Source organism: Salvia hispanica, chromosome 3 (genome assembly GCF_029641045.1).
Source record: "Salvia hispanica isolate PSC_SH4W2 chromosome 3, Shi_PSC_v1, whole genome shotgun sequence".
In the NCBI taxonomy this organism is placed as follows: domain Eukaryota; kingdom Viridiplantae; phylum Streptophyta; class Magnoliopsida; order Lamiales; family Lamiaceae; genus Salvia; species Salvia hispanica.
Window position 1 is genome coordinate 55,375,858 of NC_142694.1, and position 27,567 is coordinate 55,403,424.

A 27,567-nucleotide genomic window follows, 5' to 3' on the forward strand; every position below is an offset into this window, starting at 1 on the left:
ATTCCGATTGAAATAGATAAATTAAAAATATATAGTATATTTCATTTATCTTTTAAAAAGAATAACTATATTCTTGAAATAATGATCCCTAAAATTATTGAAATTTAGTATTTCCATGAACTTCAAATCTGGTCCTCAATTCGTGGAAATTCATCACATGTGATAAGTTCATAACTTTTGCAACTAAATTTTAAGATCTTGGGAAATACTAGTTCCTTTTGACGGAGGATGTAGGTTTAGGATTTTCCTGCGATGAATACGTAAAAGTAAAATAGATCTTGTTACAGCCCTTGGTTAGTTGGTTCGACTCTTTTTTAAGATCCGGGAAATAACCAACAAAGAAAACCCGGAAAAGAGCTTATATTACGCTCTACTCTCTACCTAGTAATAATAAGATAACTACTCTGATGACGAACATAATTTTGATAGCAGTCCGGAGGCCTCGTTTGACGCTGGGGTAGTGGTTTAGTTCAACCCATGCATTGTGGCTGCAGTCTTTGGGCCTTCTTCGTTAAGTTCTGTCTTGATGGTAGTCGTATCACTGCACCGACCATTGGGTTTATAGGAAAAAAATGAATTAGAAACCAATCTCAAAGGAACAAAGCAAGGAAGTGATCATCTCTCGTGAATCGCCTAATCGAAATCTAATCAATTCATGGTTCCTTTATGGCTGCAGAACCAGTTTCAATTGATAGGCTACCAAATAAATGAGATTTTACAGCATTAGCAACATGACATACTAAGTTGAAAATTTTGGTTCGAAACCATCAAGTTGGAATGAAAGGAAATTCATGTTATACCTTGACATAACTGATTGAGAAGGGTTTGGTTCATTGCTGAGATGCATCCTTGACATAGCTGTTGAGATAACTGAGTGAGAAGGGTTTGGTTCATTTCTGAGATCTGATGCACTAGAAAAATTGCTTGCAACCTGTAGATATTATCACATTCCAAAATTACATACAGAATATATTGAAAGATACATAGATCACATCAAATAATAACAAATATCAACAGACCTCTTCTGCAAGATTGATGAGCTCTGCAGAGTCTTGATCGGGAAACCACCCATGCTGACAAGCTCTCTATCATAAAATCGGGATCGAGATGAATAATTTCTTAACTAGTGAAGAATAGGAGATGTACATTCAACAGCAATGTTCATTTGTTTTATAGAAGGGAACTGGACAAGTTACTCTGGTGCAAAGGCTTATGACTATTTATAAACTAGTTTGGTTTGTAAAATATCAAGCATTAATGTGATTACTTAGAGGTCTTTAGACATGTATCAGAAAAAAGGGGATTTTTGTTTTACAAATTCAAAAGCTTGCAAGAACTATAGCCACATTTTCAACAAGTGAGACAATAAAACAAATGATGCATATGATAAGAGCAATAGAACATGTAATAAATGATCTAACAATGCATAACTGAAACGAAAAAACTAAAAAATTGGGTGATTGAAGAAATTACCTTAAAAGAAACCATCAGGACCATAATAGCTGATTGTGTTTGGGCATCAGTTTGAATTTGAACCACCTAACAACATAATTTTTCAGACATGATCAGATATCATCACTTAATGGAATATATGAAGAAAATAAATCCAAAATATCCTTGGACCAGCTCTACTTCATATGTACATGGACAGAACACATAATGACATATCATATATGTGTCCCCATTTCACAGATGGAGATAATAGTGTAAATAGCCTATGAGATCCCTTTAGGTCCCCATTTGAATGATCCCATCTAGTTACACTTCCAAATGAGGATCATACATTTCACTGAAAATTTAAGCAAACAATGTATAAAATGATCACCTGCTTTATAAGAGAAGGTAAGGCGGATGATGTGTTTGGAACATAATTGTTTGCTATGCAAAAATCAATCCCTCTGCATTGGCAAAAGTATGTATAAATCAACAGTGATAAACCAAAACTATCCATCTACAAACACCCCATGGACATCCTAGAAGCAAAAGGCACTATTCTTCACAAATAATTCTCCAAAAGAATATGCATTTAAGGGGAATATATCATGCCAAACCTCTTTCTTAATGCTCTTGCAAAATAAAATAGGCAAAACACATACAACACAGAGCAGATACAAGCACATGAAAAATGGAGTAATAAGGTGAACTAACTCATCTTCATAAAAAATAATGGAAAAATCAAAGGCATAAGCAAAGGAGAAATGGAATGCCTGGAGAGAGAGAGGAAGAGATTTTTGAAGCCTGTGTGGTTTGCAATGTTGTTGGAGAATTGAAGGTTCAAACGATCGATAACGGCCGAAATTCGGAAGTTATTTAAACCCCACTGAGTCAAGGCGGCGCCGATGTTGCCATTCGCTGCCATTCCTCCAATTACTACTGTGTCTGTGCGCCTCTGTTTCTCTTTTCTATGTCGGATATTTATATGTAAATTTAAAAGAAGTCCAGATCATGAAAATAATTTTAATTCATGTTAAAACATAGATTCGAAATAAATAAAGTTGTTATCATTTGAAATTTGGTAGTGACTGGTGGATTTTAATCAATCATTCAAGGACGTAGTACTCCACTATCCACTTTGGGTATCGAGCGATCTCCTTTGCCATTTTGTAGCTGATTTGCACAGCACAAGATCTTCTAATCTAGGCTAGGCTTGATATCCCTTACATATATTGCAGGGTGTCTTGCTAAAGTAGTACAAATTCTGATATATTGATATTCGTGACTACTACATAGCTGTGATCATATTACTTTAATTTGGGATGTAAAAAGCATGAGTCTTATCCATTCCATTCATTTTCGCATAGGCATGATTCATGAAAGACAAAATACTCCCTCCGTTCCCTCATAGTTGAGCCGGAAGGGTTAGGGTTTAGGGTAGGGTTTAGGGTTTCGGCACGGAGTTTAAGAAATGAATGTTGAGTGGGTTAAATAAATAGATAAAAAAGTAAGAAAGAGAAAAAATGTACAAAGAATAAAGTAAAAAGTGAATAAAGTAGAGAGAATAAAGTAAGAGAGAGTAAAGTAAGAGAGATGAAAAAGTTACTATATATGGAAATGACTCAACTATGAGGGAACTTCCCGAAATGGAAAAATGACTCAACTATGAAGGAACGGAGGGATTTGAGATTTGATTGAGTAAGGGCATCCGCATCACTGCGCGATGCGGTCTCGATCTCGTCTCGTCATCCAGACAGCGATGCGGGATCCGTCTCGTCCTGACGAGACGGGCTGTCTCGACGCGTGACGCGTCCCAGCGAGGTCGGCCTCGAGCTGGCGAGACACGCGCCTCGCGCCACATGGCGCGCGCGGACGGCTGGCGTGACGCCCACTCGTCGACCCGCGAGTGGGCGTCGGAATTATGACGTTATAATTCATTTTTAAAAAAAAAATCAATTTTTTGAAAAAAAAAGATTTAAAAAAAACCGTAATATGGCCGTTCAACAGTCATATTTAATTTTTTTTTTATTCTATAAATACTCTTCTCCATTCTCCATTTTACATACAAACACACATCTATTCTCCCATCTCTCTTTCTTTTCTCTCCAATCACTTCTATAAAATTATTCCTTTATTTTTTTTCTTCTCCCAAATTTAATCCATTATGGATCCATTTGAACAAATGCATCGAATAATGGAAGAATCGCTAGAAGAAGATCGACGTAGGGAGGAGGAAGCCGCCGGGCCTCCTCAAAGGCGACGCCGGACTTACATCCATCGTAACCGGGAGGAAGCCGCCGCAAGGTTGGAACGTGATTACTTCAGTCCGAACCCGGTATGGGGAGATATCTACTTCCGTCGCCGTTTCCGTATGTCACGCGCGCTATTTTTGCATATCGCGAATACATTGACGGGACGGGAAGAGTACTTCAGAGAAGGGTTCGACGCTGTTGGCCGTCCTAGCCACACGACGCTCCAGAAATGTACTGCGGCGATCCGTCAGCTTGCTACTGGACAAACGACGGATTCGTTCAACGAATACCTGCACGTCGGAGAATCCACTGGGAGACTTTGTTTGTTGAACTTCTGCAAAGGCGTCCGGGCAGCCTTCACCGACGAATTTCTGAAGAAGCCAACCACCGTAGATTGTCAGTTTCTGCTTTGACTTCACGAACAAGTGCACGGATTCCCCGGGATGCTCGGGAGTGTCGATTGCATGCATTGGCAATGGAAGAATTGCCCTGTGGCGTTGAGGGGGTCATACACGAGCAGCCACAAAGTCACCCACCCCACCGTTATACTCGAGGCCGTCGCCGACTACCGGCTATGGATTTGGCATGCGTATTTCGGGATCCCCGGCTCGAACAACGACGTCAACGTGCTCAACAACTCCGACCTCTTCGCTGAAGTTCTGAATGGTAAAGCGCTGGCCATCAACTTCATCGCTAACAATCGCCAGTATAAAATGGGGTACTATCTTGCCGACGGCATCTACCCGAAGTGGCCAACCTTCGTGAAGACGTTCAACAGGCCTGCGAACGAAAAGCAGTCTCTTTTTGCGCAGAAGCAAGAGGCTGCTCGCAAGGATGTGGAGAGAGCGTTCGGGGTTTTCCAAGCTCGATTCAACATTATCAAAGCCCCGACTCGACAGTGGTTTATGGAGAATATGGTCGACATCATGTATACGTGTATAATCTTGCACAACATGATTGTCGCCGACGAAGGACCTGGGGCGGGAAATTGGTTCGACCCTGAAACCTCGGGAAGCTCAACCGCAAGTAGTCCGCCTCGTACGGGAGTGCATCCGTCTTTGCAAGAGCGGTTGTCTATTCGGGCAAGGACACGTGATTCTACCGCCCACGCCCAACTCCAAGAGGATCTAATGGAGCACATTTGGGCAAAATTTGCAACCGTTAGATGATCGTCACTAGAGAACTCCTTCTTTTGCTTCTTTGCCTCCATTTTTTTTTGTTTGAGTTTAAGTGTGCAATTTGTAATTTCTAGTTTTTTAAATTATGTCTTTTTTTATTTTTTTTAGGTATTTAAATTGTAATTTTATTTTATTTAATGAAGTGTGTTTTTATTAATTGAATTTGTTGGAATTAAAAATAAAAAATGAAATTGAATGAATAGTTAAGAGATGGTTAAGAGATGGAGGGATGCATGTGTTGTCTCTTAGTTAAGAGATGAGCTGAAAAGTACAGTGAGACCCATAAATAGTTAAGAGATGAGACGGTTAAGAGACGGTTAAGAGACGAATAAGAGACATGGATGCGGATGGCCTAATATGGCCTAATAGCAAAATAAAGAATATAGATTCATGAATAAAACCATCCCCTTGATTAACGCAAGAATGACTTGCGACAATGACAAATTGTTGCCTATTTTTTTTGGTTATGATTCGTAATATTAACAAAATATGCATATTTTATTGCCATATTCACTAATCAATATGTTCGTGCATATTTTTTTTATTTTGAAAGTTAATTGATTTTATGCTTACAATAAATTTTTGTTAGAGCATCAGCAGGTGGCTGATCGCAAGGGCCGAGCGATCTGCCACCGGATCGCCTCCAATCGGCTCCCATTGTGGGGAGAGAGCCAATCGCCGGGCCCTTCCCCAACGCCTCTGCCCTATGCCCGATCAATCGCCCTAGCCGATGGCATATCGGCTCCGCATCGGCCCTGCGATGGGTCTCTATTGCAGAGGCTCGAGCCGATGGCCAAGCTCATTTTCATATTTTTTTTAATATTAATTTTTTAATTTTCTTCTCCTATTATAAATACTCTAATCTCCTCTCCTTCATTTCACACACCCACATCCTTCTCTACTTCACATTTTTTTCTCACTAGAAATGTTTTTTAATTTCACTCCCATTTCACATATGGTTTATTGTAATTTTATTTAAATTCGCTTCTCGTTGTATTCTGTTTTCCAATATTGTAATGCATCAAAGAATGAATTTATTATGTAATTTTATTTATACTACTATTATTTAGACATTTATGCTTTATTTAGTTTTTAAAATGAAATATTTTTTTTGCCGTATATTACGTTGTTTTTAATTTACATCAACAATTAAAAGTGAAATAAAATAGTGATGATGTAGAAATGAGATGAGCTCTGAGCTGACGTGACAGGAAAAAATAGAGATAGACTCTGAATGAACTTCGAAGATAGGTCACCATTGCTAATGTTCTTACGAAATATTACAATATAATTTTAATGTAAGAAAATAAAATGAGTCGTGCATCATCGTAACGTTACACTAGTTTAAATATAAAAGATTAGTCCCGATGTAAAAATCAAATTAAATTTTCATTTTGTTCTCTTGAGAGAAAATGGAGCAAAAAAGTAAAATAAGCCATCCACGAATAAAACGATCACATTTAAAAAATGCATTATTATAAATCTCAATCTATACATCGTGTGTGTTTTTGTTAAATAGAAGAGTTTATAAAGTTGGAATATAAAGTAAAGTATGAATGTACTCGAAAAATATATACTTATACTCTGTATTACTAGTACTCCCTCCGTCCCACTTTAGGAGTCCATGTTTACCATTTTGGACCGTCTCATTTTAGAGTCCCGGTTGGAATATTTCATAAATGGTATTAGGCCCCATATTCTTTCACCAACCTTCCTTTACATTTCTTAAAACTCGTGCCAAACTCAACCGGGACTCCTAAAATGAGACGGAAGGAGTATAATTTTTTAAACATTGAGTATAAGAAATATTGCATATTTCCATGAATAGGAAATCGGACTAGGAGGAGTAACTTACTTTTCCAGTGACTTCGATCACAATTGATCGTTTTGACGTTTACTACTCCCTCCGTCCCATAAAAGATGTCACACTTGTGGGACGACATGATATTTTAGGAGGTTTTATTTTGTGTGTTAAATGGAGAGAAAAATTATAATTTTTATATTCATGTAAGAGAGAACTTTTTCCAAAAAGGGATATGTGACATCTTTTGTAGGAAAAACTAAAAAGGAATGTGTGACATCTTTTGTGGGACTAAGGGAGTACTATTCACTTTCCATTCTCTTTTGTTTTTAATTTTCCTTTTTTTCTTTTTATATAATTAAAATTTATGTTTCATAGTATTTAAATTTTCAATTAGTGAGATATGTTAATGACCATTATATTATAAGAGCATTAGAGCAATGCCTAAAGACTGAGATATATTTTTTTATTTTTTTGAAAAAAAGATGAATATAGTAGTATCTTTTTAAGAAAAAGTAGTAGTAGTAAACTTTAAGGGAATAAGGTAAATTAAAAAAAGCACTCGTAATTTACACTTTTGCTGAACATGAAAAAAGTGGTCTAACAATTGACAGAACATTAATCTAACTAAAGTTTTGAAATGTTTTAATTTGTCATCTTAGTTGTGCAAGTTTCTTGTCATGAAATTTGAGAACAACGCACTTCAGTTCAAATGTATTTACTAATCTATTAGAGCATCCACATTGGGAGGGCCGCGGCTCTTTCCCGCAGTTGGCCCAGGCGCAGCCCCCCACTACTGAGGCAAGAGAGGGAGTCGGGCAGGGGGGGTGGACGAGAGAGAGGCGAGCTCTCGGCCTGGCCGAGGTCCTTGGGCGGGAGGCGCGGCTCACGACTGCACGGGCCGAGAGCCGCGGCCCTCCCCCATTTTCGAAATTTTTTTTATTTTGAAAATTGTTTTATAAATATTCCTTCCTCCCATTTTTTTATCATTCTCAATTCTAAACCCTAAATTGCAATCTCTACCATTTTCGTACTCTACAAAATGTAAGGGGGAGATGATTCTCCCGGCTATGGAGACTTGGGATTTGACAACTTTTCGTCTTCTTAACCGTGGAGATCGAGTCCTACCCCCCCTCCAAACCAGATATGGAGTCCGCAATCGCCGCCGCCGTGGCAACAGGCAGCCCAACACCGCCAGCAGAGGAACGTGGGTCGTCCCCAATCGGGATTCGGCGACTACCGGCCCAATATGGACGCGATCAACAATTCTTCTCAGCAATTTCAATCCTCCCAATTCCATTACACCCAATCTCCTTTATCTGAATCTGATAGATTCACGTTGGAACAACTGATGGGGACACCACCAGATACCCCGACATCCGGTACTGTGGATATGGGGAGAGAAGGCGGTGGCGGTGGGAGAGGAGCCGGCGGTGGCGGGCGAAGTCAAGGCGGTGGGAAAAATGGCGGCGGGGGTGGGGGGCGAAGCCAAGTCGGTGGGTAAGGCGCCGGCCGTGACGGACAGCAGGGGCCCGGCGGAGGTGGCGGTCGAGGTGGCGGTGGCGGTGGAGGCGGACGCGGTGGAGGTGGCGATGGAGGTGGAGGTCGGCGGGCGACCTTCTATAGCAATGAAGAATCTCTTGCTATAGCCAGGGCCTGGGTGGCGGTCACGACGGATTCTATAATCGGTACGGATCAGACCGACGTTTGCTTCTGGAAGCGCGTTCTAGACGTGTACAATGGATTCAAACCAGATGGAAGCGTCGAGCGTACACATAGCCAGATCCGAAAGAAGTTTGGAAGGATTACTAAAGCGTTGAAGAGGTTCAGTGGCATATACGAGACCCAACTCCGCCTTGCTGAGAGCGGTCGCGCCGAAGCCGACGTACAAGCATTGTCGTATCAGTTGTTCAATACTGAAAAGTGTCCCCGGCGTTGGCTCATACTCTAGAGGTGCAGATGATGAAGCAAATTCAGGATAGCTTGGCCTTGTACGAGAAGTCGACTGACCCGGAGACCAAGAGATTCTACTACGACCTCATTATTCGACTGAAGTCGAAGTTGGGGTGGGGCGAAAGGTCGCAGACGGGAAACGCAAGCGGCAGTGGGGGCGACGGCGGCGGTGGCGACGGCAACGACGGTGGTGAAGAAGATGTGATGGATTCCGATGACGACACCAAGTAGACGGGCGGTGTCATCATTTTTTTTAATGTTTTTAAAAAAAATTCGTCGTATACATTTTCCCTTATCTATAATACAACGAAAATTTGGTTTCAATTCACTCATTTTTAAACTATGCATTTTTTAAAAATTAATCTGAGCTTATAGTTTTTATTTTAGTAATATTCAAATATAATAAAAAATGTATGAAAATAATTTTAATTTTTAAAATATAATAAAAAATGGTGGCCAGAGGGCCACTATTGTAATGGCCAAGTTTTGAGGACAAGGATCAAGTTTGTTGGACATGCCCAAGAAATGGTGGCTCGAGCATGTCCAAATGAGCCACCACTGTGGATGCCGTCAGTGATTCACTTTTTTATTAATGAATATGTTGTCCTCTAATATTTGTTGCTCTCTACACGTGTATTGGAGCATAAGCTGTGAGTCAATAAATTGTTGAACTTAAATTTTGTGCCACTATGCTACTACTACCATTTATCTTGAACATATGATAAGAGCACAAGACAAGATTGTATATATTTCCATAAATATCAACATCCACTTGACAAGCAACGAGATCAGATTCAAGAAACAAGTCCCTTTAAAAAAATCAAGGAAACATCTGATCTAACAATAACACAATCGCCATAGCAAATCTTGAATCAAACCCTGGTTGAACAAGTAGATTAAACACCTCCACACCAAAAGATGCACCTTTTTTCATGGCCACTTTCTTCTTGATCTCAGACAAAGCCCTCCTCGACTCATCCATAATCTTACACGATCGACGCGCATACGACCCTTCCACCGTGTATTTGAACCCCTCTCCCGACATGCCGCCGCCATAAACATACGCTAGAACACTCGGTTTGGCTTTGATGATGCTCATGTTTTTCCTAACACAAAATATAGGCTTGTTGGAACTCTTCTTGCCCACTTCTCCTTCATATATAAGCCAGTAGTTGCCCACTAACCTCAACTTCTGCACATCATTAAATAATTTATATTGTAAGAAACCAAAGCCTTCATCATGAACATAGGAGATTCATATATGAGAATAAGAATGAGTTAGGATTATTTGATTATCTTTTATATATATATATATATATATATATATTGATGTGATCAGTTGCTAACTAGTACTATTTGCTAATTGTTAACTATGTCGAACAGTCTATGTTATAGATGTCAACACGAAGACATATATATTACCTTAGGACGAGATATGGTGAAGATGGGGTAGCCATGGGCATCCATGAGCATGATTTGGTTGGGGCGAGAGGAGTAGTTATCAACTCTATAGACTAAGCTGCCATCGGAGCCAATCACTGTGAAGCCATTGCAGCTGAAAATAAGTGATTTTCTCCAAACTGTGAGAGAATTATATGCTGATTTTTCATCAATATTGGTGTCGCAGTCTTGGTCTTGCTCATGATAATGGTGGGCTGCTATTCTTGATCTAGATTTCAAGAAAGGAGGCATTTTTTTTTTTGCAGTTTGACTGTTTGTTGAATGATACCACTTAGACAGACAGAGGAGTTAATTGGTATATTTTTAGCACTTCCCTGTCTCTCTCTACATGTATATTTATAGTAATCAAACCGACTTTAGCAAGCTATGATATGTATATCTTATAGTAAAAAATAAAAGTGCTATTGTGTGGGGTTCCTGGCCATAAACCTACCACCAAAGTGACTAGTGCATGATTTTGTGCACACGTGGCACCTGGCCACCTATTCTCTGTTTACTATCGATGCATATATCTATAGTTTAAAACTTTAACAAGATGTCATTTTATACCTCGATCAATGTTAATTTTTCATTATCGAAGTATGATGTATTGCGAAATTGTAAATTAATTCTTTCTTTGTTATGACTTTTGAATATTTATTTTTTGACACGAGATTTTATATAATGTTATTTGATTTTATATAATGTTATTTTATAAATCAAGTACAGAAAATAAAATAACAGAAAGAGAGTGGAGAAAGTGATGTTTCTATTTTTAAAAATATGTCATTTAAAGTAGAACATTAAAAAAAATATACTACCAATTAGAGTGAGATAAAAAGAATACAATATACCATGCAGTAGCTAGAATTGAGACCACAATCCGAAATGTCCTAAACATCTTTGGATAGGAGTTGAGATATAAATGACAGTTAGATTGGAGTTTTTGATTTCGATGTCATTGATGTGATCAGAAAATTAATTTGAGGAAGACCTTTCAAGGGATTTTTGCCATCGTTTCAAATTCAATGACCGGTTATTAGATATAGCACAAAATTGGCGATTCAAGAAATTGAACTTGATTATTTTTTGCATTGTCATCGAAGGTTTAAGAAACTACCAAATCCTACCCTATATAAATATTGACATGCAAAAATAATATAATATGCACGTGAATGCGATATTAATTAAACTATGAAATTGGCTTATGAGCTGGACATTGATTTTAATACAAGATTAAGTGTACCATTATTAGCAGTGTATGGGAATTGCCACTTGTTTGGATATGGGAAACAGATTCAAGAAAATTACAAAAACAATTAACTACATAAACAGGAAAAGGCGGTGAAATTCAAGAAAGTTAAACTTTCTTTTTTATGTCAATCAAACTTCGTGAGGATAACACAGCAGCAAATAAAATACTCTACTATATACAAACAATCATAATTAAAGAAAATCATTTGATTATTTTGTCCGAGAACTTTTCTAGTATGTTGAGGTGAGAATACTAGCTAGTAGTGTCAATTCTGACGTTTCTTTGGTGGTAACAAAATCATAATGACACATTATAAATGAAATGGAGCGTAGAAAATCACAAATTTGATCAAACTCATACTACTACATACTACATTATTCTCTGAAATAATTTTATTTACACAAGAAAATTCTATAAATCAAATCCACTAAAAAGAAAATTAATGGTCAAAAAACGGAATTTGGACTTACCAGAAAAGGATAGTCCCCAATCCAATTGTTACACGCTCCTCTCTTTATTGGTAGTTGGACTTAATTGGAATAATATACACGTGGCTAAATCATTCTAACACGACGTAGTTATCAAGACTTTTTGGTTATAAATTGAGAACTTTATAAATATAAAAAAGGGGAGAAAAAATCACATTTACTGTAGACAACGTAAAAAAGCTTACTATACAGTATACACGCACGTCAATTTGATTTAATAAACAAACAAAGTAATTAAACTAGATTAAATGAATCTTTCTATAAACGAAAAGAAAATAGTACTCCACTGTAGTCACATGCATCTTCTGATATTGGAGATAAGAGTAGGCCATAAAACACAGTCAATTGGTAAAATATTTATCTTCTATTCAATAAATTAAAGATTCAAATCAACACAAGAATAGATAAAACCATTATTAATCATTTTAAATAAAATAAAATAGTAGATAAATTATAAATACATCTATCTGTAAATGAAAAAAATAGTAAACACATCTTCGGAAATTGGTGACAAGATATTGTCGCATATCTAGTGAATCAAGACTCTTAGTATAATAAGACAAAGAGGTCGGAAATTTATTGCAAATTTTATGCTTGTCTGCAAATCTTGGATTGACACATGTGACTTTTGAAAAAACAAAGGTTACTTTATTATTTGTTGGGTACTTATTAGCTACAAAACTAATGAATTAATAGAAATATTTGCATTTAAAATATGAGGATCCGTATCAACCACGCACATATTTTTAGATTAATGGATATGTAGATATTGATTATTGCCAACCTTGCTAAAATATATTCTCTTGACAATTATTTACAGTAGTTTTCATGATAACTTTGAACTCGTAGGTCGTATATCCATCTTTTTAATCTTTTGGAAACCTTAAACTATAATAACCTAATGAGGATAATATAGAGAACGTAAAAAAATCCTTATTTAATTTCATTTTGTATTTATTTTATCAACATAGTATTAGAAATTCTATATTTTTCTGCGTCGAGCAAATTTGCTGTCACCAGTGGGTCTCTCGTGGGCCGATTATGCAGTGGGAAAAATAGATGTTTTTGCTGAAAATGGGCTGTTGAATACTGATAGGCCCCATCACGTCTATTGTAAATGGGCCGAAATTCTAACTTGGATATCGTGTATTGTAAACTTGGGCCAAAAATATTTACTATACTGTTTTTTTATATATTAGAGGAAATTTGGGGGAAGAAAAAATAAAGTTGAGTGCAGTCCGAATCACAACTGAATTCATTCGAGTCGAACCGCACACTTTGATCGATTCAATTAAAATTTTAAATTTTATCCTATGATATGATCGATTTAATTTTAACTATATAACCCGATCATAACAGAGAACACTTTTCTGGAACGAAGTTTATCGTTAAATTAACAATCATACAATAAATTAGTTTTATATATTTCTATATATCCACTTGAATATCGGGATGGAATTTAATTATTTTCAAATGTTAAACCAAAAATAAAATATAATCATAAGATTCATAACAACCAGCTAAAAAACAAGCATGACAGCAACTCATGGCTAAAAAGGATTAATAATTGAGAGAACGAATAATTTTGATATAAATCAGTATCTCCTTCAAATTCTAAATTCAATGTATTCCTAAAATTATTATCCTAGTTGTTTACTGAAATTTAGAACAGCTGATAAACTTCGATCGTGGAAATTAGTAGGCGTCCTTACTTGCACTATAATTGTGGAAATTGAGCATATAACTTCGACAAGATCTTTTTTTAAAAAATAAACACGTTTCATTTGTAATTCACAATCATTGTATTTTATTGAAAAGATACGAATGCAGATATTTTCACGAGCTTATGGTATAATTAATTCCCGAAATGGAACAGTATATTTTAAGCATACAATAGTGAAGGAACCTTCCTGGCACCTCGTTTCATTTGTTACGCAAAGTCGTCTAAATTAGTTAACCACGTTTCTGGGTGTTTGAAATTGTACTCCTATTATCTAAAATACATAGTTTCAAGCATAATCAGATAAAAATGAATAATTTCAAGCAAATTCTTACAAAATTCGAATTTGGTCAAATTCAATAATATACCAGCTATTATCCCTAAAAATATTCGTTTTTTATGAACAACCAAATTATTATTACAAAATTTAATAAAACCAAAAAATCCTCCCTCGTCGCAAGTACACATGCATGCAAAAATCTGTGTACTTGTGCAGCGTATTAGTCCAGTTTGTATTACGTGAAAACACGAACATTCCTGCGTTTGTGTTTTCGTTGTGACATGTAAATTTCTAAAGCTTATGCATTGGCGCAATTGATCATTTCAGTGAATAGAAAATTGGACCTTAAAGTCAAAATTGTGACATGGTATCCAAATTTAATACTAGAATAGGAAGATTACAATATATTCTAGGAATCTTCATGGCAGTCAAAGTCGTCTTCACTCTACGTTAGTTAACCACGTTTTTGGGTGTCTCAAATTGTATTTCTTTATAATGCATGATGTATCCACTACTCAATACTCAGCTACCCAACTCTCTATATATACATACACAAACCATCCATTAGTTTCATCATCTCATTCACACACATCAAATTCTATTCATCACAGCTCACAAATTCATTCCAAAACCAATCACCAAAAAAAGAAAGAAATATCAATGGGAGAAGGCAGAAGAAGCCGAAAGAAATGCTTAGCATACGTTGCAGCATTCATAGTGTTCCAAACAGCCGTCATTTTGGTCTTCGCTCTAACAGTTATGAAGATCAAAAGCCCGAAGGTGAGGTTCAACGCTATGGTTGTCGAAAGCTTCAGCTCCAGCAACAGCACCGCCACTTCCATCAACATGAAGCTGCGCGCGCAGCTCACAATTAAAAACACCAACTTCGGCCATTTCAAGTATGACGAGAGCACCCTCGTCATACTGCACAAGGGTGTGCCACTCGGGGAGCATGTCATCCCCGAGGGGCGCACCAAGGCCAAGAAAACGCAGAAGTTTGAGATATCCGTGGATGTGAGCACGGCCAAGGCATCGGGTAGTGAATTGAGGAGTGAGATCAATTCAGGGATTTTGAAGCTCAGCAGCCAAGCAAAATTGAGTGGGAAGGTGCATTTGTTTAAGGTTATCAAGAAGAAGAAATCTGGTGAAATGAAATGTGATTGGGATGTCAATTTGGGCACTAGGCAGGTGGAAAATTTGAACTGCAACTGATATTTAATTTATTTTACTTTCTTTTCAAGTTTAATTTGATCTCTCTTTGCTTTCATTTGAGTTTGTATTTTTTTATAGTTTAGGTTTTTTACATTTGTATTTTTACTTGTGTAACTAGTGATCTCTTATTCATTATTTACGTTGATTTACATTTGGTAGCCTCCCAATTCCCTTTTTCATTTCGTTTCTCATGAAAATGATTGCAAAGATCAATAGAAAAATATTGTCGATTATATTTAAGATAATTGAGAATGTCAGATTTATGTGCACCATGTGAATGACTTCACATGAGCCCACCCTCGTATGGAATGAAAATTAAATAATAAGGCAGCCACTTCCAAATGATAATTATAATTAGTCTGGCAAGTTTGGACTATATATATGGGTCGGTATATATATTGTAAATTAATGAGATGAGCTCTAAATTCATTCGCAAAGAATGATTAAGATTAGCTTGATAATAGTTTTCAAACTCACACTTGTCTTATTTAAATTGACAACTTTCATGCCAACTAGATATAAAAAGAAGTTGTTATGCAAAATTTAAATATAGTGGCGTACAATTTTATCAATTTTTTCAATAAATTATTTTATTTCCTTAAAACACAAATAATTCAAGGCGTGACTATATGCATGGCGGGCTACCACCCTCCAATAGCATCTCAGCATTTAACAATTCAAACCCAACGCACATTTAATGAATGATGCTTTTACGTTTAACTTTCGAGAAGTAGTAACATTAACCACTGCACCCACGTTTTCATTGCTAGATATGATGAATGCATACATCTTCATCACATTATATAATTCCTCAAGTATTATTCAAGGCACTTTTTCCGGGCCTCATCTGCTAGTCAAAGTCGTCTATATTTGGTGTTTGTAAACGTAAACATTTATTTTATTTTTATATGCATATTTGTATTTATTCTTGTTTTCATTCAACAATATAAGTCTCTATATATTCCTCGTCTTCCTGCTGGACCTCCGGCTGGTATTTGTCTGTCATTTTCAATATATGTATAAATAGGGTTTGAGTTATGGAAAAAAGGCACGAAGATATTTGATGAATGTGAAAGAAATTGAAATATTTGAGTGAAGGGGAGAATGTGGATATATATAGGTTTTTTAAGGGTTGTTTCTTGGAAAATGTGGCTTTGAATATGGTGGTGAAAACGAGTAATTGGGTTTGGGTATTTTGGATTCAAAAATGGAAAGAGGTTTTCTTGGTGTGTGACAAGGTGAGTACGGACATAACGGTCTCTAGAATTATGAAACTTTTTATTGAGACATTCTATAAATTTGTTATATCTCTAGAATGATGAAACTTTAATTGCAATATTTATGAAGTTAATTATTGTATTTAAACATAATTTAATTTGATTATTTTTAAGTGAGATGCACGAGACTAACTCTAAACTTTTTCCTCAATTAAATATCTATGTCATTGTGATTTCCGCTGAGATTCTTTTTCTCAACCATTGTGCTTTTCTTTGCGAGGTTCTTTTTCTCAATTTAATATGCCAGCACGCTTTTCACTGTTTACATTAAACTGCTTTCCGTTGAAATATGCTTTTCACATTTACAATGCCAGCGTACTTCTTGCTAGAATTTATTTGTATTCAATTCGATGACACCAACATATTTTTATTGAAATTTGAATATATACAAACTAAAGATATGGGTATTAATAAGCCACCGCACTTCTTACTAGAATTTATTTTTATTCAATCTGATAATGCCAACATATTTTTTCATTGAAATTTGAATACACCCAAACTAAAGATATGGGCTGTAGTAATAATTTTTTTTTTACTATTTCTCTCTTATCTTCTTAACAATAAAAATACTAGTGGTTAATCATTAATTGATTCAAACTACTATGTTTTACGAATTAGTTAAAATTTTCTTTAACGAGTCAAATGTTAATTATGTTTCATTTATTATTTTAAAATTTTGGCAATTAAAATCTTATTAATTTTTTAATTCTAAATAAGTGATTTCACACTAATTTACCAAGGAAAATAGTAGGGAGTTAAAAAATTTCCACGCCCTTTTTATGACCAGAGGACGCGTAAAAATGGAAAAAAAGTGAAACTAAGATAATAAAAGTGAAACTAAGATAATTATACTTTCTTGTCTATATAACGGAATTTCATCGCCACTTCATCTTTTAATATCTCACTCTCTATTTCTCACTATTACACTCTGACTCTCGATCGCACTCTCTGTTTCTCGATCTAAGAAAAAAATCATCGTCAAAGCAGAGTCATGGTCTCCATATCTAAATTCAAGGTTCGACTTCGTCTTTTTTCATGTTTTTTATTTATTTTGTACTCTTTTACTGAGAGTGGGGAAGAATGTACGAGGTGAATTATCTTTTGATTATTTCCTCTATTTTGAGTGTTGAGTGCAGGAGAGCGATACGTCTTTTGTAACATATGTGTACCCTGTAGGAATTAATTTCGTTTATGTTGATTAGTCTTGTTAGTAACTTAATTACGATCGAAATGTGTGGTTGAATACTTGATTTGATTAGTGAATTTGTAGTGTGTCTTATTTTTTGTGTATTAATTATACTCATTCTTTGACAGAAACAGATCGGGGAACATGGGATTGATTCTAAAGCAAACTTGGCTTCGTCACTCTCATATATGAAAATGCAAATTCAAAATGAAAGATTTGTCTCAATTAAAGTAAGTTTGACCTATTTTCTCTTGTTTACAAGTCCATATTAATCTAAGAGCATCCACAACAGAGGACACTCTTCACTATTCATGGGCCCGTGCCCGCCCCTACTCATTCATATTTTATTCTCAGCTCTTAGCTAAGGCGCAATACCCACCACCATGATCTTCTCCAATAGCATGCTCTTCACTATTCATGGGTCCTACTATTCTATTATTCAATTTTAAATACATTTACTAAAAGCATTTCATTAATAATAAAATTTCATTAAAAAATTCCAAATTATATTACTCCCTCCATCCCACTTTAGGAGTCTCGGTTTACCATTTTTCGGTGTCCCACTTTAGGAGTCCCGGTTAGAATATTCCATGAATGGCATTAGGCTCCACATTCCACTAACATTTTTTCACTCACATTTTATTAAAAAACTAATTTAAAAAAGTAAGACCCGCATTCCACTATCTTTTTTCATCAACTTTCCTTTATATTTCTTAAAACTCGTGCCGAACTCAATCGGGACTCCTAAATTGGGACGGAGGGAGTACAAATTTCTAAAAAAATAAATACTCCCTCCGTCCTGGTTAAGATGACACATTGCTTAGCCGGCACGAGATTTTAGGAGTTATTGGTTAAAGTGTTTAATTGGAGAGAGAGAGTGGGTGTAAGTATTAAAGTAGAGAGATAAAGAAAGATGAATATTTTAATAGGAGTGAGAAAAAGTGGTTGAGTGTATTAATTGGAGAGAGAAAGTTATCAAAAAAGGAAATGTGTCATCTTAGTTGGGACAAACTAAAAAGGAAAACGTGTCATCTTAAGCGGAACGGAGGGAGTAATTACATATTTCAACTCCTAAAAATTTAAAATACAAGCCGATATATGTTCGATTAGATGAACCGACTACTCGTTGCTGAATTTCGCCCCCAAATATTTGAATTGATGCAAAATAGTTGTGTGAGCGAAGTATGAGTGAGGCATAGTTTGATTTGATGTAAAAAAAAATGAGTGATGAATGGGTGTGTTTATAGATAATCTGGATGGATTGGAGATACATTTTTTTTAAAAAATTAATTTTTTTTTGAAAAAACAGTCATAAAAAAGAGCTATTTTGGAAAGTGGAAAAAAACATTTTGAGATTTTTTATGATTTAAAATAAAACTATTAAAATGATGCCCACTCGCTGGGGCGAGTGGGTGTCACCGCTCACCCACGTCGCGACACGTGGGCGGGCGCGTTGAGCCGATGCAGAGAGTGCACGCTCTTCGCACGAGTCGGCACAAGCCCAACGGTGAGCTGGTCGCTTGCCGTGCCGACGGCATGAGCTGGGCTCTTCCGAGTGGCAGCGTGTGGATGCTCTAATTGTTGTTTCTATTTTATTATCATAATAAAATATGTTTAAATCTTGAGTTATCATCCTTAAATCTAGATGTACTGAGTGAATTATTTTGATGATTTTTCCATTGTCTGTTGTGCGAGCACTAATGATTGATAGCCACTATTCTTTGTAGGAAAAACTTGAAAACAATAGCAAAAACATTGAATCTTATGTTTCTCACCTCAAAGAATTGGCTGCATCAAGGGTTGATTCTACAACGAGTAGTTCAGGCAACCACCTTTCTTTGAGGATGAACCACCCTCTCAGTAAACTCAGTGGACTTGTTCAAGGATCTGAAGACGATACCGATAACAAGAAAGAAGTTGTGTTTTCTGAAACAACCAAACTTCCTCTTATCGAGAGGATACCTTCCTATACTACGTGGATTTTCTTGGATAGGTACCAAAATTCTCGTCATTACTCTTCCTTTCCTTAATGCCGATAATAGTGTTTCTTTTCTTCTCAAGTACTCCATAATACTACTATAAGGCCATCTCCAACCATTTACAGCAAACTCAAACCCATTTTTAAGTATGTGTCACACAAAAAGTAGTTTTACTCCAACCATTTACACCATAGTTAAAATTTACACTATTTTTTGGGTATTTGTCTCACAAAAATTTTGCAGTAACGCCAAATATGGTGTTCTTCTATTGAAAAAAAAAATAAAATCCAAAAATGAGTTTTGGTTTGGTGTATGATTGTAGAAATTGTCTACCCCAAAAATGAGTTTAGGGTTTACTTGCACACGTACACACAATACCACACACATGCACACACGTACAACACACTGAACCAAATACACACACACCATATATACACACACAATGCGCGCACACACACACACCAGCACACATATACACACATCCGCACATACATACACACACATGCACTTATTTACATGTATAGTACAAAATAATAGTATGATCCAAAATATTTGGCAAAAATATTTTTGAATAAATAATTTTTTATGGAATCAATCAATGAATAAAAATTCCATTCCTTTTGTATTTCTTACGCTTACCAAGCACAAGAAGCCCCTTAGTTTTTGGGTTTAACAAGAGCCATACCTTGGAGCAATTGTTCGTCTTTTAACATAAACTTGTTCATGCTATTTTTTACTTGAGTTTTGTTCACACAACACAGAAATAAGATAATGGCTGATGATCGGCGTAGACACATTAATTATGATCATCATGGCAATGAGGCACTGATCTGTAGCGACAACGAAGATGATCTAGTGCAGTTGGAGGATGAGAAACATAAATTTTCTGATGGGGAGGATCGTCTTATTCGGTCAGTTTTTAATACTGATATGTTTTTAGAAATTTAAATTATTTTTGTTGATGTGAGCATGTTATTTTCTTTAAGAACTCCTAAATTATGGCATGTTTATTTGGAATCACAGCATGGCTTTTTCAGAGTGTGGGATAGGGAATGGAGTTGTTGATGTGTTGACCCAGTTTGTTGGAGGATCCTCTCAGGAAATTCAAGTAATTTCTCTGTGCAAAACCTTTCACGTAATTTCTATTGTTGTGATGTATTCATTCCTGTGATATGCAGGAGCGTTGCACTGTGCTCATGGAAACAGATCAACAAATGGAGATACAGAAGAAACCTTTGAAGGAGAAGATATCTGGAGATAATATGTACTTGGGCCAAAGCCTCAGTACTGCTTTAGATTCTTTTGACAATCTATTTTGTCGTCGTTGTTTGGTATGTGGTCTTGCCTTGTGTGTACAGTGTGCGCAAATGTGTGAGTTTGTGTGTGTTTATGAATATGTGCAGTGTGTGTAAATGTGTGCAACGTGTGTGCAGTGTATGAATATGTGCAGTGTGTGCCTGTGTAATTTTATAAATATTTGGAGTTCCACTACTTTTGATATGAAATTCACATCGTGGAATTAAAGTATTTGGAATATTCAATTCCAAATTCAAGTATTACTAAACACTAGATTTAGATTTGGAATTAAAGACTTCAATTTCACACCTACAATTCTGTGTACCAAACAGAGCTTATTTATATTTTCTATACATTGAGAATGCAAAACAGTGAAACACAGACTTCTTATGCCCATGTCAGTACGCCCAGTCCACATAATATCAACTTCACTTATACTCTTCCATCAAAATTTTTTATACATAAATCATGGGGTTCATTTCACATAGATGGTATGTGAAAATTGTTTAACTCAGTATGTGTTGCAAAAAATATTGAATACACATACAAATATCATTAAATATCGTTTGACTAATCCTCCATCATTGACCGCTCAATGGTACTGTAAAAACCAAGTAGTGTATCATCCAATTTTAACCGTTGAAAAATAAATATTCAAGTTGGTTCAGTTCGGGCTACGCACTGTGCTAAAGCTAAACTTCAGAATATGTAATTTGCAGTATGTATGGGTCTTAATAAGCTTTTGGGTTTCACATTATATTTTTTTTATTACATGTATGTACATTTTCTTCGTCGCAGGTGTTTAACTGTCGTTTACATTGTTGTTCCCAAGCTCCAACTTGTCATGTAAGCAAAAGTTTTGCTTGGGTTATTTTCAGTTGCTTGATATATTCTCATATGTTGATTTGAATAAGTTATGGTTGGCAGAATGAAAAACAAATTGGTCAATTTGTTACAGAAGTGGACCATAAGCCGTGTGGAGATCAATGTTATCTTCAGGTACTGTCAAAGAATCTCCAGTATAATAGATTATCTTCCATATAAGACTTAACTATGTTCCATCTTTTATCTCAATATTATTTCATGCGAATATGACTGAGATCTATGTGAAGCAGACATGCAAATCTACAGGAAATTCAATCAAAGCTTCACTTAAATGGAGCAATTGGAGCCCTTTGGAAAAAGACTTATACCTCAAGGGATTACAAATATTTGGAAGAAATAGGTATGTGGAAATTGTTTTTATGGTCAAGAATATCACCTTGATTGTATCTGATATTTTGAATTTATTGGATCAGAGGTCTTTGAAGTTAAATTTGAACTTGCTTAGAAAGGTTTATTTCAACATATCAACTGTATACTCGTTTAAGTCAGAATATCTTGATTAATCTGATACCAATAAAAATTTAGAGTATATCAGGTGAGTCATGGTCCAGTTTGAGTCTAATGCAGAGGAACAAGATTGCAGTCACGTATCTAGAATATATTATATGGGAGTATTCAGGCTTCCTAATAATATTTTTGCTCTAAGAGTTCTAAGACTTCTTAATCTATCTATTTACAAATATTTTGATGTATATGCGTTTCTTGTACTTTTAGGAACTCTTAAACCTCGTTTCTGAATCTGTTTTTGCAATATTGTTAAAAGTTAATACAAATGTCTTGTTCATATAGTTGTTTTATAGCTCGGAATTTGCTCGTTGGTCTGAAAACTTGCGAAGAAGTATCTATTTACATGTCTGGTGATGGAGCCGTAATGCCTTGTGGATCTTCAGCTAAGGTAAACTCAAATTTTGTTGAAGCTGGGAGGGATGGCATGGATCTTATGGTTTGTAGTCTTTTCTTAGCTTTTCCTAATAATTAATGGCCCTTATACATCTAAGAGGTCTTTTTTAAGTTTGAAGATAAAATGAAAAAGGAACTATACCTACTATTACTGTGTTCTGAAAGTGGTTGAACAACTTAATAATTTTTTTGATGATCCATTCTTGGAAACATGGGTTGAGCTGTTGAATGTATAATGATTTTACTGAGGATACATCAGGAGCCAGATATGCCGGGCAAATCAAGAATAAGTCGTAAAAGGGGAAGAGTGCGCAAGGGCAAGGTTAAGTCTTCAAGGAAGTACCGTCAGTCCTTGTGGAGAATGATTGTGGAGGGAAAGGACATCCCATATAAGCAATATTCTCCATGTATTTGCCAGCCAACGTGTGGGAAGCAGTGTCCTTGCCTCCAGAATGGAGCTTGTTGTGAGAAATACTGCGGGTACTCTAAATTCCATATCAATTTTATTCAACAGCATTGCGAATGTGTATAGTTCCATACTCAGGAATTAATGCGACACATTTGTGCTGACTAGATGTATTCATACATAGGTGTTCCTCTACATGTTGAATATCCAAAAATCTTATTGCGTTGTGGTTCCTTCATTTATTCTTTTATTATCTACTTTCAGGTGCTCAAAAAGGTGCAAAAATCGCTTCAGAGGGTGCTATTGTGCTAAAGGTCAATGTAAAAGCCAACAATGCCCCTGTTTTGCAGCTAAACGTGAATGTGATCCAGATGTTTGCCGGAGTTGTTGGATTAGGTATTGAGTTTTAGTGTCATAATCTCCTCTCGTTTTTACATCTTTTTATACCATCCATTTTTTCACTTATGTTGAATACCCTGGCTTCACCTCTATTTCCCACTCCACCATGGCTTGCATTTCCCCTAGTATCTCTTTTTGGTTTAAATTAATATCCCACATCTCAAAGTTATTTTACTCACATAGATAGAAACACAAGTGTTGATGGTCTTATTGAAAAAGGACAATGCATTTGTGATACTAAAATATGTTATTTTCCTCATGGAGAAACTTTTGAATAAATAATGTCAGTATTATGTTCTTCGTGACCTACTACTGATGCTCGTGCATTTTCAAAGTTATAAAGCAGGTTTTAGTAACTTTTTTTTGTGAAACTAACTATTTTGCGAAATTTGTTGTGATACTGATTCTTGCCCCAATATTATCCATTCAACCTCCATGGGCACGTACATATTGATGTGTGCTCTTTGAACTTCCGTTTCACCCATACATTATACTTTTGAGGTTCCCTTTTGTTTGTGTGTATGTTAAATACATCCAAAGAGAAAAATAAGAATATTTAGCTGCCCTGAGCAAAGAATTCAATCTTTGTGCAGTTGTGGTGACGGTTCGTTGAGGGGGCCGCCAAGACGAGGAAACAGTCAGTGTGCCAACATGGTGCTCCTTTTGAGGCAACATCAAAGGGTAACTGATTTCAGATCACATCTAATTTCTCTCATGTAATTGACTCTGCCTAGAAAACTACTTACTTTTTCCATTGATAGATCCTCTTAGCAAAGTCAGATGTTGTTGGTTGGGGAGCATTTGTTAAGGTACAAAATAAATGCAGCCTTCTATCATCATGATTGTAGTCGTGTTATGGTTAGTTACAATGGGATGTGTAATTTCAGAATCCTGTCAACAAAGATGATTACCTTGGAGAATATACCGGTGAATTGATCTCCCATCAAGAAGCAGATAGGAGAGGAAAGATATATGATCGTGCCGATATGTCATACCTCTTTAACTTGAATGACAAGGTAAGCAGCATCTTCTTGGCCGAACCACATTTGCTCTAATTTATCTCTATATCACTTATTTTTTCAATCATTTTGCGGCTTCTTGGTATGATGGAATGAAATAAGGAAGGAATGGAAGGAAGATTGTTTAGTGTGGGTAAATTAAGTGTAGTGTGTGTGGTGTATGTAATTTATGTAGTGTGTGTATAGTGTGCATATAGTGTGCATAGTGCGTGTGTGTGCAATGTGTGTAGTGTGTGCAATGTGTGTGCAATGTGGATTTTTTTTAATAATTAAAAAATCTTAAATTTTAGTTTTATTATAAAATTTAAAAATTATTAACCTGAGTGATATTGAATTTAAAAATATAATATATTTTATAATTTTATTAAAATCTATAATAAAAGGAAAAGAGAATGAAATGAAAAGGAATGTTCATTATTAGCAAAATGGATGAAATGACTATTCCCATGTGGAATGGAATAGTGATTCCTAAAAAAAAATAATACCAAGAAAATGAATGGAATGGAGGTAAGAATATCATTCCATTGACTCATTTCATTCTACCATACCAAGTAGCCTCTTTATTCCACTGATATACTATAGTAATAGAGGAAGATTGCATATCACTATTCTCGTATTTGTACTCTTCTTAATATCCATGATAGGATAACATAAAACCTTGCTTACCACGAGTAAATGAGCAAATTGAACGAACTGGTTATTTATGATTAATAAATCTTGCTTAAACAAACAATAACTGGATGTATATTTAGAAATAGATTCTGTCAGCTTGGTGCAACTATTTCCCGTTGAACCTTGATTTGAATGTATGAAGCACTACTCTTTGAGAAATAAACTAACCAATCTTTTAGGTAAACTCAATATTTGTAAGCTAAGGGCAGCTAATGTCCATTGAACCTTAGTTCGAATGTGTCAAGCCTAGCGTGTAGCATTTGGCCGAAATACAATTTTTAGTATGTCTGTTGTGTGTTTCTCGATTGAGAAACTGCTGTTAAGCAATATGAAAAATCTTGGTGGCCGTGTACAACATTTTTATAGAGTTGTCTTGTTTCAGTATGTCATTGATGCATACCGCAAGGGAGACAAGTTGAAATTTGCAAACCACTCATCAAATCCAAACTGCTACGCGAGGGTATTCATCTTCCGTTGATTGTTTTCTATAAAAATGTATACTTCTGTTTTTTATTAAAATAGGATTTAATATATAGGTAATGCTGGTGGCTGGTGATCACCGTGTTGGTATCTATGCTAATGAGCAAATCCAAGCTGGAGAAGAAATTTTCTTTGATTATCGATATGGTCCTGATGAATCACCTGCCTGGGCCCTAAAGCCCACGCTTTCAAAGAAAGATGGTTTGCCACTTCCTCGTGGCCGAGCAAAGAAGCACAAATCTAGTTAAGGTGGCGGTCTTGTCGTCATTATTATTTCTTTATGCACAATGTATAACTACATTCTTTTGATGCATAATCTATAAGTACAATTTTTTTATGCATAATCTATAACTACATCGTTTCTGTAGTTTAAATTGGAAAATATTTTTAAGTAGTTTAAAATTTAAATTAGACAGTATTTTTAATTTCGTTTATGTCTTGAATATGTCAACACAATTTCGAAATAATATTTTTTACATATTATGTTGACATATTATGGTAGTTACATTGACATTAAACCGCTCCATAAAAATACGAAAATGGAATAATATTTTTTCAAAATTTGACATCGGAATATATACAAGTGAGATCCAGTTAGAATCCTTATAAAATTATCTTTCATTTGATATATGTTGTGTGCAAAAATAATTTAAATTGTGATAGTTATATGCATTTAAAGTTTTGTGATAATTTTCAAAAGTTAGTTATAACTAATTTGTTGTTAATTGTAATTAATACCCTTATTGACATTTTTTGTATAATGTATTGATACTCGGAGTTGAATAATCTTGGCCTATGATTTGAAGATCTAATGCATATTATTTAGTTGTAGTTAACAATTTAAAGAAGCGTTAGCAATGTAAGAGCATCCACAGTGGGGCGGACGATAGTCCACCGATGCATCGGGCGTGCTATCTTCTGCCACTCTGCCACTGTAGCAAGGTGGACGATGCATCGTCCGCGGATGATATGCCTCAGAACACGCATCATCCGCGATATCGTCCTCCCCATTGCGGGTCACACGGACGATGCAACGCGTTTTCCTTTTTTTTTTAATTATTTTTTCTAAAATGTATATATATATACCACACTTACCACTTCTATATCACTCTTCTATCTTCTCTTTCTCTATTTTAAATTAATGAATCCGGGTGATTTCCCAAATCCGAATAGTCCCTACAGATTGACGATACTCGCCGGTGGTGCACGTTAGCCGGGTACAAACCCGGACGAATACTGACCCTTCGATACATTGGGTCCCATCAAGTCTAACTAGGAGGCCAACACCTAGTATGAGGATTTCAACACGGATTCATATGGAATGTATGGAGCCGTCCCCTAGCTGCGCTCGCGCCCCCGCCTCGGCCTCCGCCCCCAAGGAGAGGAAGAAGAGAACCATGTACAGAGCCCAGAAGTTGCCGCACCTCCGGAAAAGAACGAAGAATTCGCCTCTGGGAGGACGAACTACAACCCGAAGAAAACGTTCTTTTGACAAAGTGTTGGGTTGATATTTCAGAGGACATAGTGTTTGCCAACAACCAACGGCAAATCGCGTACTAAGAGCGCATCACTGAGCGCTACAACAAAACCAAGTCGGCGGCCACGTAAAAGCGCAGGAGAGAGCAACTCCGTAAACACTGGGATTAGGTGAAAAAGCAGCTCAACTGGTTCTCGGCTTAGTATATGAAGTGCTTGAGAGAGCAGGGCAGCGGCGAGAGTGTGTCTGATGTCCACGAAGGCGTTGGCGTCATACTTATCAATGTACGGCGAGTTCAAGCACTACTCCGCTTGGCTCACTGTGAAGGATAAGCAGAAGTTCCAAGGAGGGATTATGCCCATATTGTCCGCGTCGAAGAGGACGAAGAAAACCGCTGCCCGTGATTATACGAGCAGCGACAGCGGCGCACCTCCGATGGACCTTAACCAGCCGATGTTCGAGGATGAGAGCTCTGGCACACCTATATCCACTCGGCGTCCCATTGGCAACAAAGCTGCCAAGAACAAGGGAAATGGGAAGACGACGACCTCACAGAACCCGGCACGACCGTGTCCCTG

General features: G+C 36.3%; 4 protein-coding genes across 4 annotated transcripts; 2 read left to right on the forward strand and 2 right to left on the reverse strand.

Moving 5' to 3' along the window:
- Positions 1–242: 242 nt before the first annotated feature.
- LOC125216959 (E4 SUMO-protein ligase PIAL2-like) lies at positions 243–2,473 on the reverse strand. The gene is made up of 6 exons (XM_048118750.2): positions 2,208–2,473; positions 1,826–1,898; positions 1,474–1,539; positions 1,020–1,085; positions 801–931; positions 243–541 (listed from the first exon to the last, which is right to left on the reverse strand). Exons 1-6 carry the CDS (start codon positions 2,357–2,359, stop codon positions 466–468), a joined length of 564 nt encoding a protein of 187 aa, XP_047974707.1. The 5' UTR covers positions 2,360–2,473; the 3' UTR covers positions 243–465.
- Positions 2,474–9,340: 6,867 nt separating this feature from the next.
- LOC125216712 (protein LURP-one-related 8-like) lies at positions 9,341–10,387 on the reverse strand. Its single transcript, XM_048118473.2, has 2 exons — positions 10,041–10,387; positions 9,341–9,810 (listed from the first exon to the last, which is right to left on the reverse strand). The coding sequence occupies exons 1-2, from the start codon at positions 10,308–10,310 to the stop codon at positions 9,439–9,441; spliced, it is 642 nt and encodes a 213-aa protein (XP_047974430.1). The 5' UTR covers positions 10,311–10,387; the 3' UTR covers positions 9,341–9,438.
- A 3,977-nt stretch (positions 10,388–14,364) lies between these two features.
- Positions 14,365–15,180, forward strand: LOC125210396 (late embryogenesis abundant protein At1g64065-like). The gene has a single exon (XM_048109955.2). The coding sequence runs from the start codon at positions 14,462–14,464 to the stop codon at positions 15,011–15,013; it is 552 nt and encodes a 183-aa protein (XP_047965912.2). The 5' UTR covers positions 14,365–14,461; the 3' UTR covers positions 15,014–15,180.
- Positions 15,181–17,281: 2,101 nt separating this feature from the next.
- On the forward strand, positions 17,282–25,760 carry LOC125210397 (histone-lysine N-methyltransferase EZA1-like). The gene is made up of 17 exons (XM_089066724.1): positions 17,282–17,305; positions 17,605–17,706; positions 19,204–19,469; positions 20,217–20,366; positions 20,479–20,563; positions 20,634–20,786; positions 21,550–21,597; positions 21,679–21,750; positions 21,867–21,976; positions 22,426–22,579; positions 22,796–23,016; positions 23,207–23,338; positions 23,935–24,022; positions 24,103–24,150; positions 24,229–24,357; positions 25,415–25,492; positions 25,569–25,760. Exons 1-17 carry the CDS (start codon positions 17,282–17,284, stop codon positions 25,758–25,760), a joined length of 2,052 nt encoding a protein of 683 aa, XP_088922850.1.
- The last annotated feature ends 1,807 nt before the right edge of the window (positions 25,761–27,567 follow it).

Coding starts and splice junctions, on each gene's coding strand:
- LOC125216959 (XM_048118750.2), bottom strand. CDS start 2,359: ATGGCAGCGAATGGCAACATCGGCGCCGCCTTGACTCAGTGGGGTTTA. Junction 1,540..1,825: donor TACCTTCTCTTATAAAGCAG/GTGATCATTTTA, acceptor TTATGTTGTTAG/GTGGTTCAAATTCAAACTGA. Junction 932..1,019: donor TCATCAATCTTGCAGAAGAG/GTCTGTTGATAT, acceptor TAATATCTACAG/GTTGCAAGCAATTTTTCTAG.
- LOC125216712 (XM_048118473.2), bottom strand. CDS start 10,310: ATGCCTCCTTTCTTGAAATCTAGATCAAGAATAGCAGCCCACCATTAT. Junction 9,811..10,040: donor TCACCATATCTCGTCCTAAG/GTAATATATATG, acceptor AATGATGTGCAG/AAGTTGAGGTTAGTGGGCAA.
- LOC125210396 (XM_048109955.2), top strand. CDS start 14,462: ATGGGAGAAGGCAGAAGAAGCCGAAAGAAATGCTTAGCATACGTTGCA.
- LOC125210397 (XM_089066724.1), top strand. CDS start 17,282: ATGGTCTCCATATCTAAATTCAAG. Junction 22,580..22,795: donor GGGATGGCATGGATCTTATG/GTTTGTAGTCTT, acceptor AGGATACATCAG/GAGCCAGATATGCCGGGCAA. Junction 24,358..25,414: donor TCTTTAACTTGAATGACAAG/GTAAGCAGCATC, acceptor GTCTTGTTTCAG/TATGTCATTGATGCATACCG.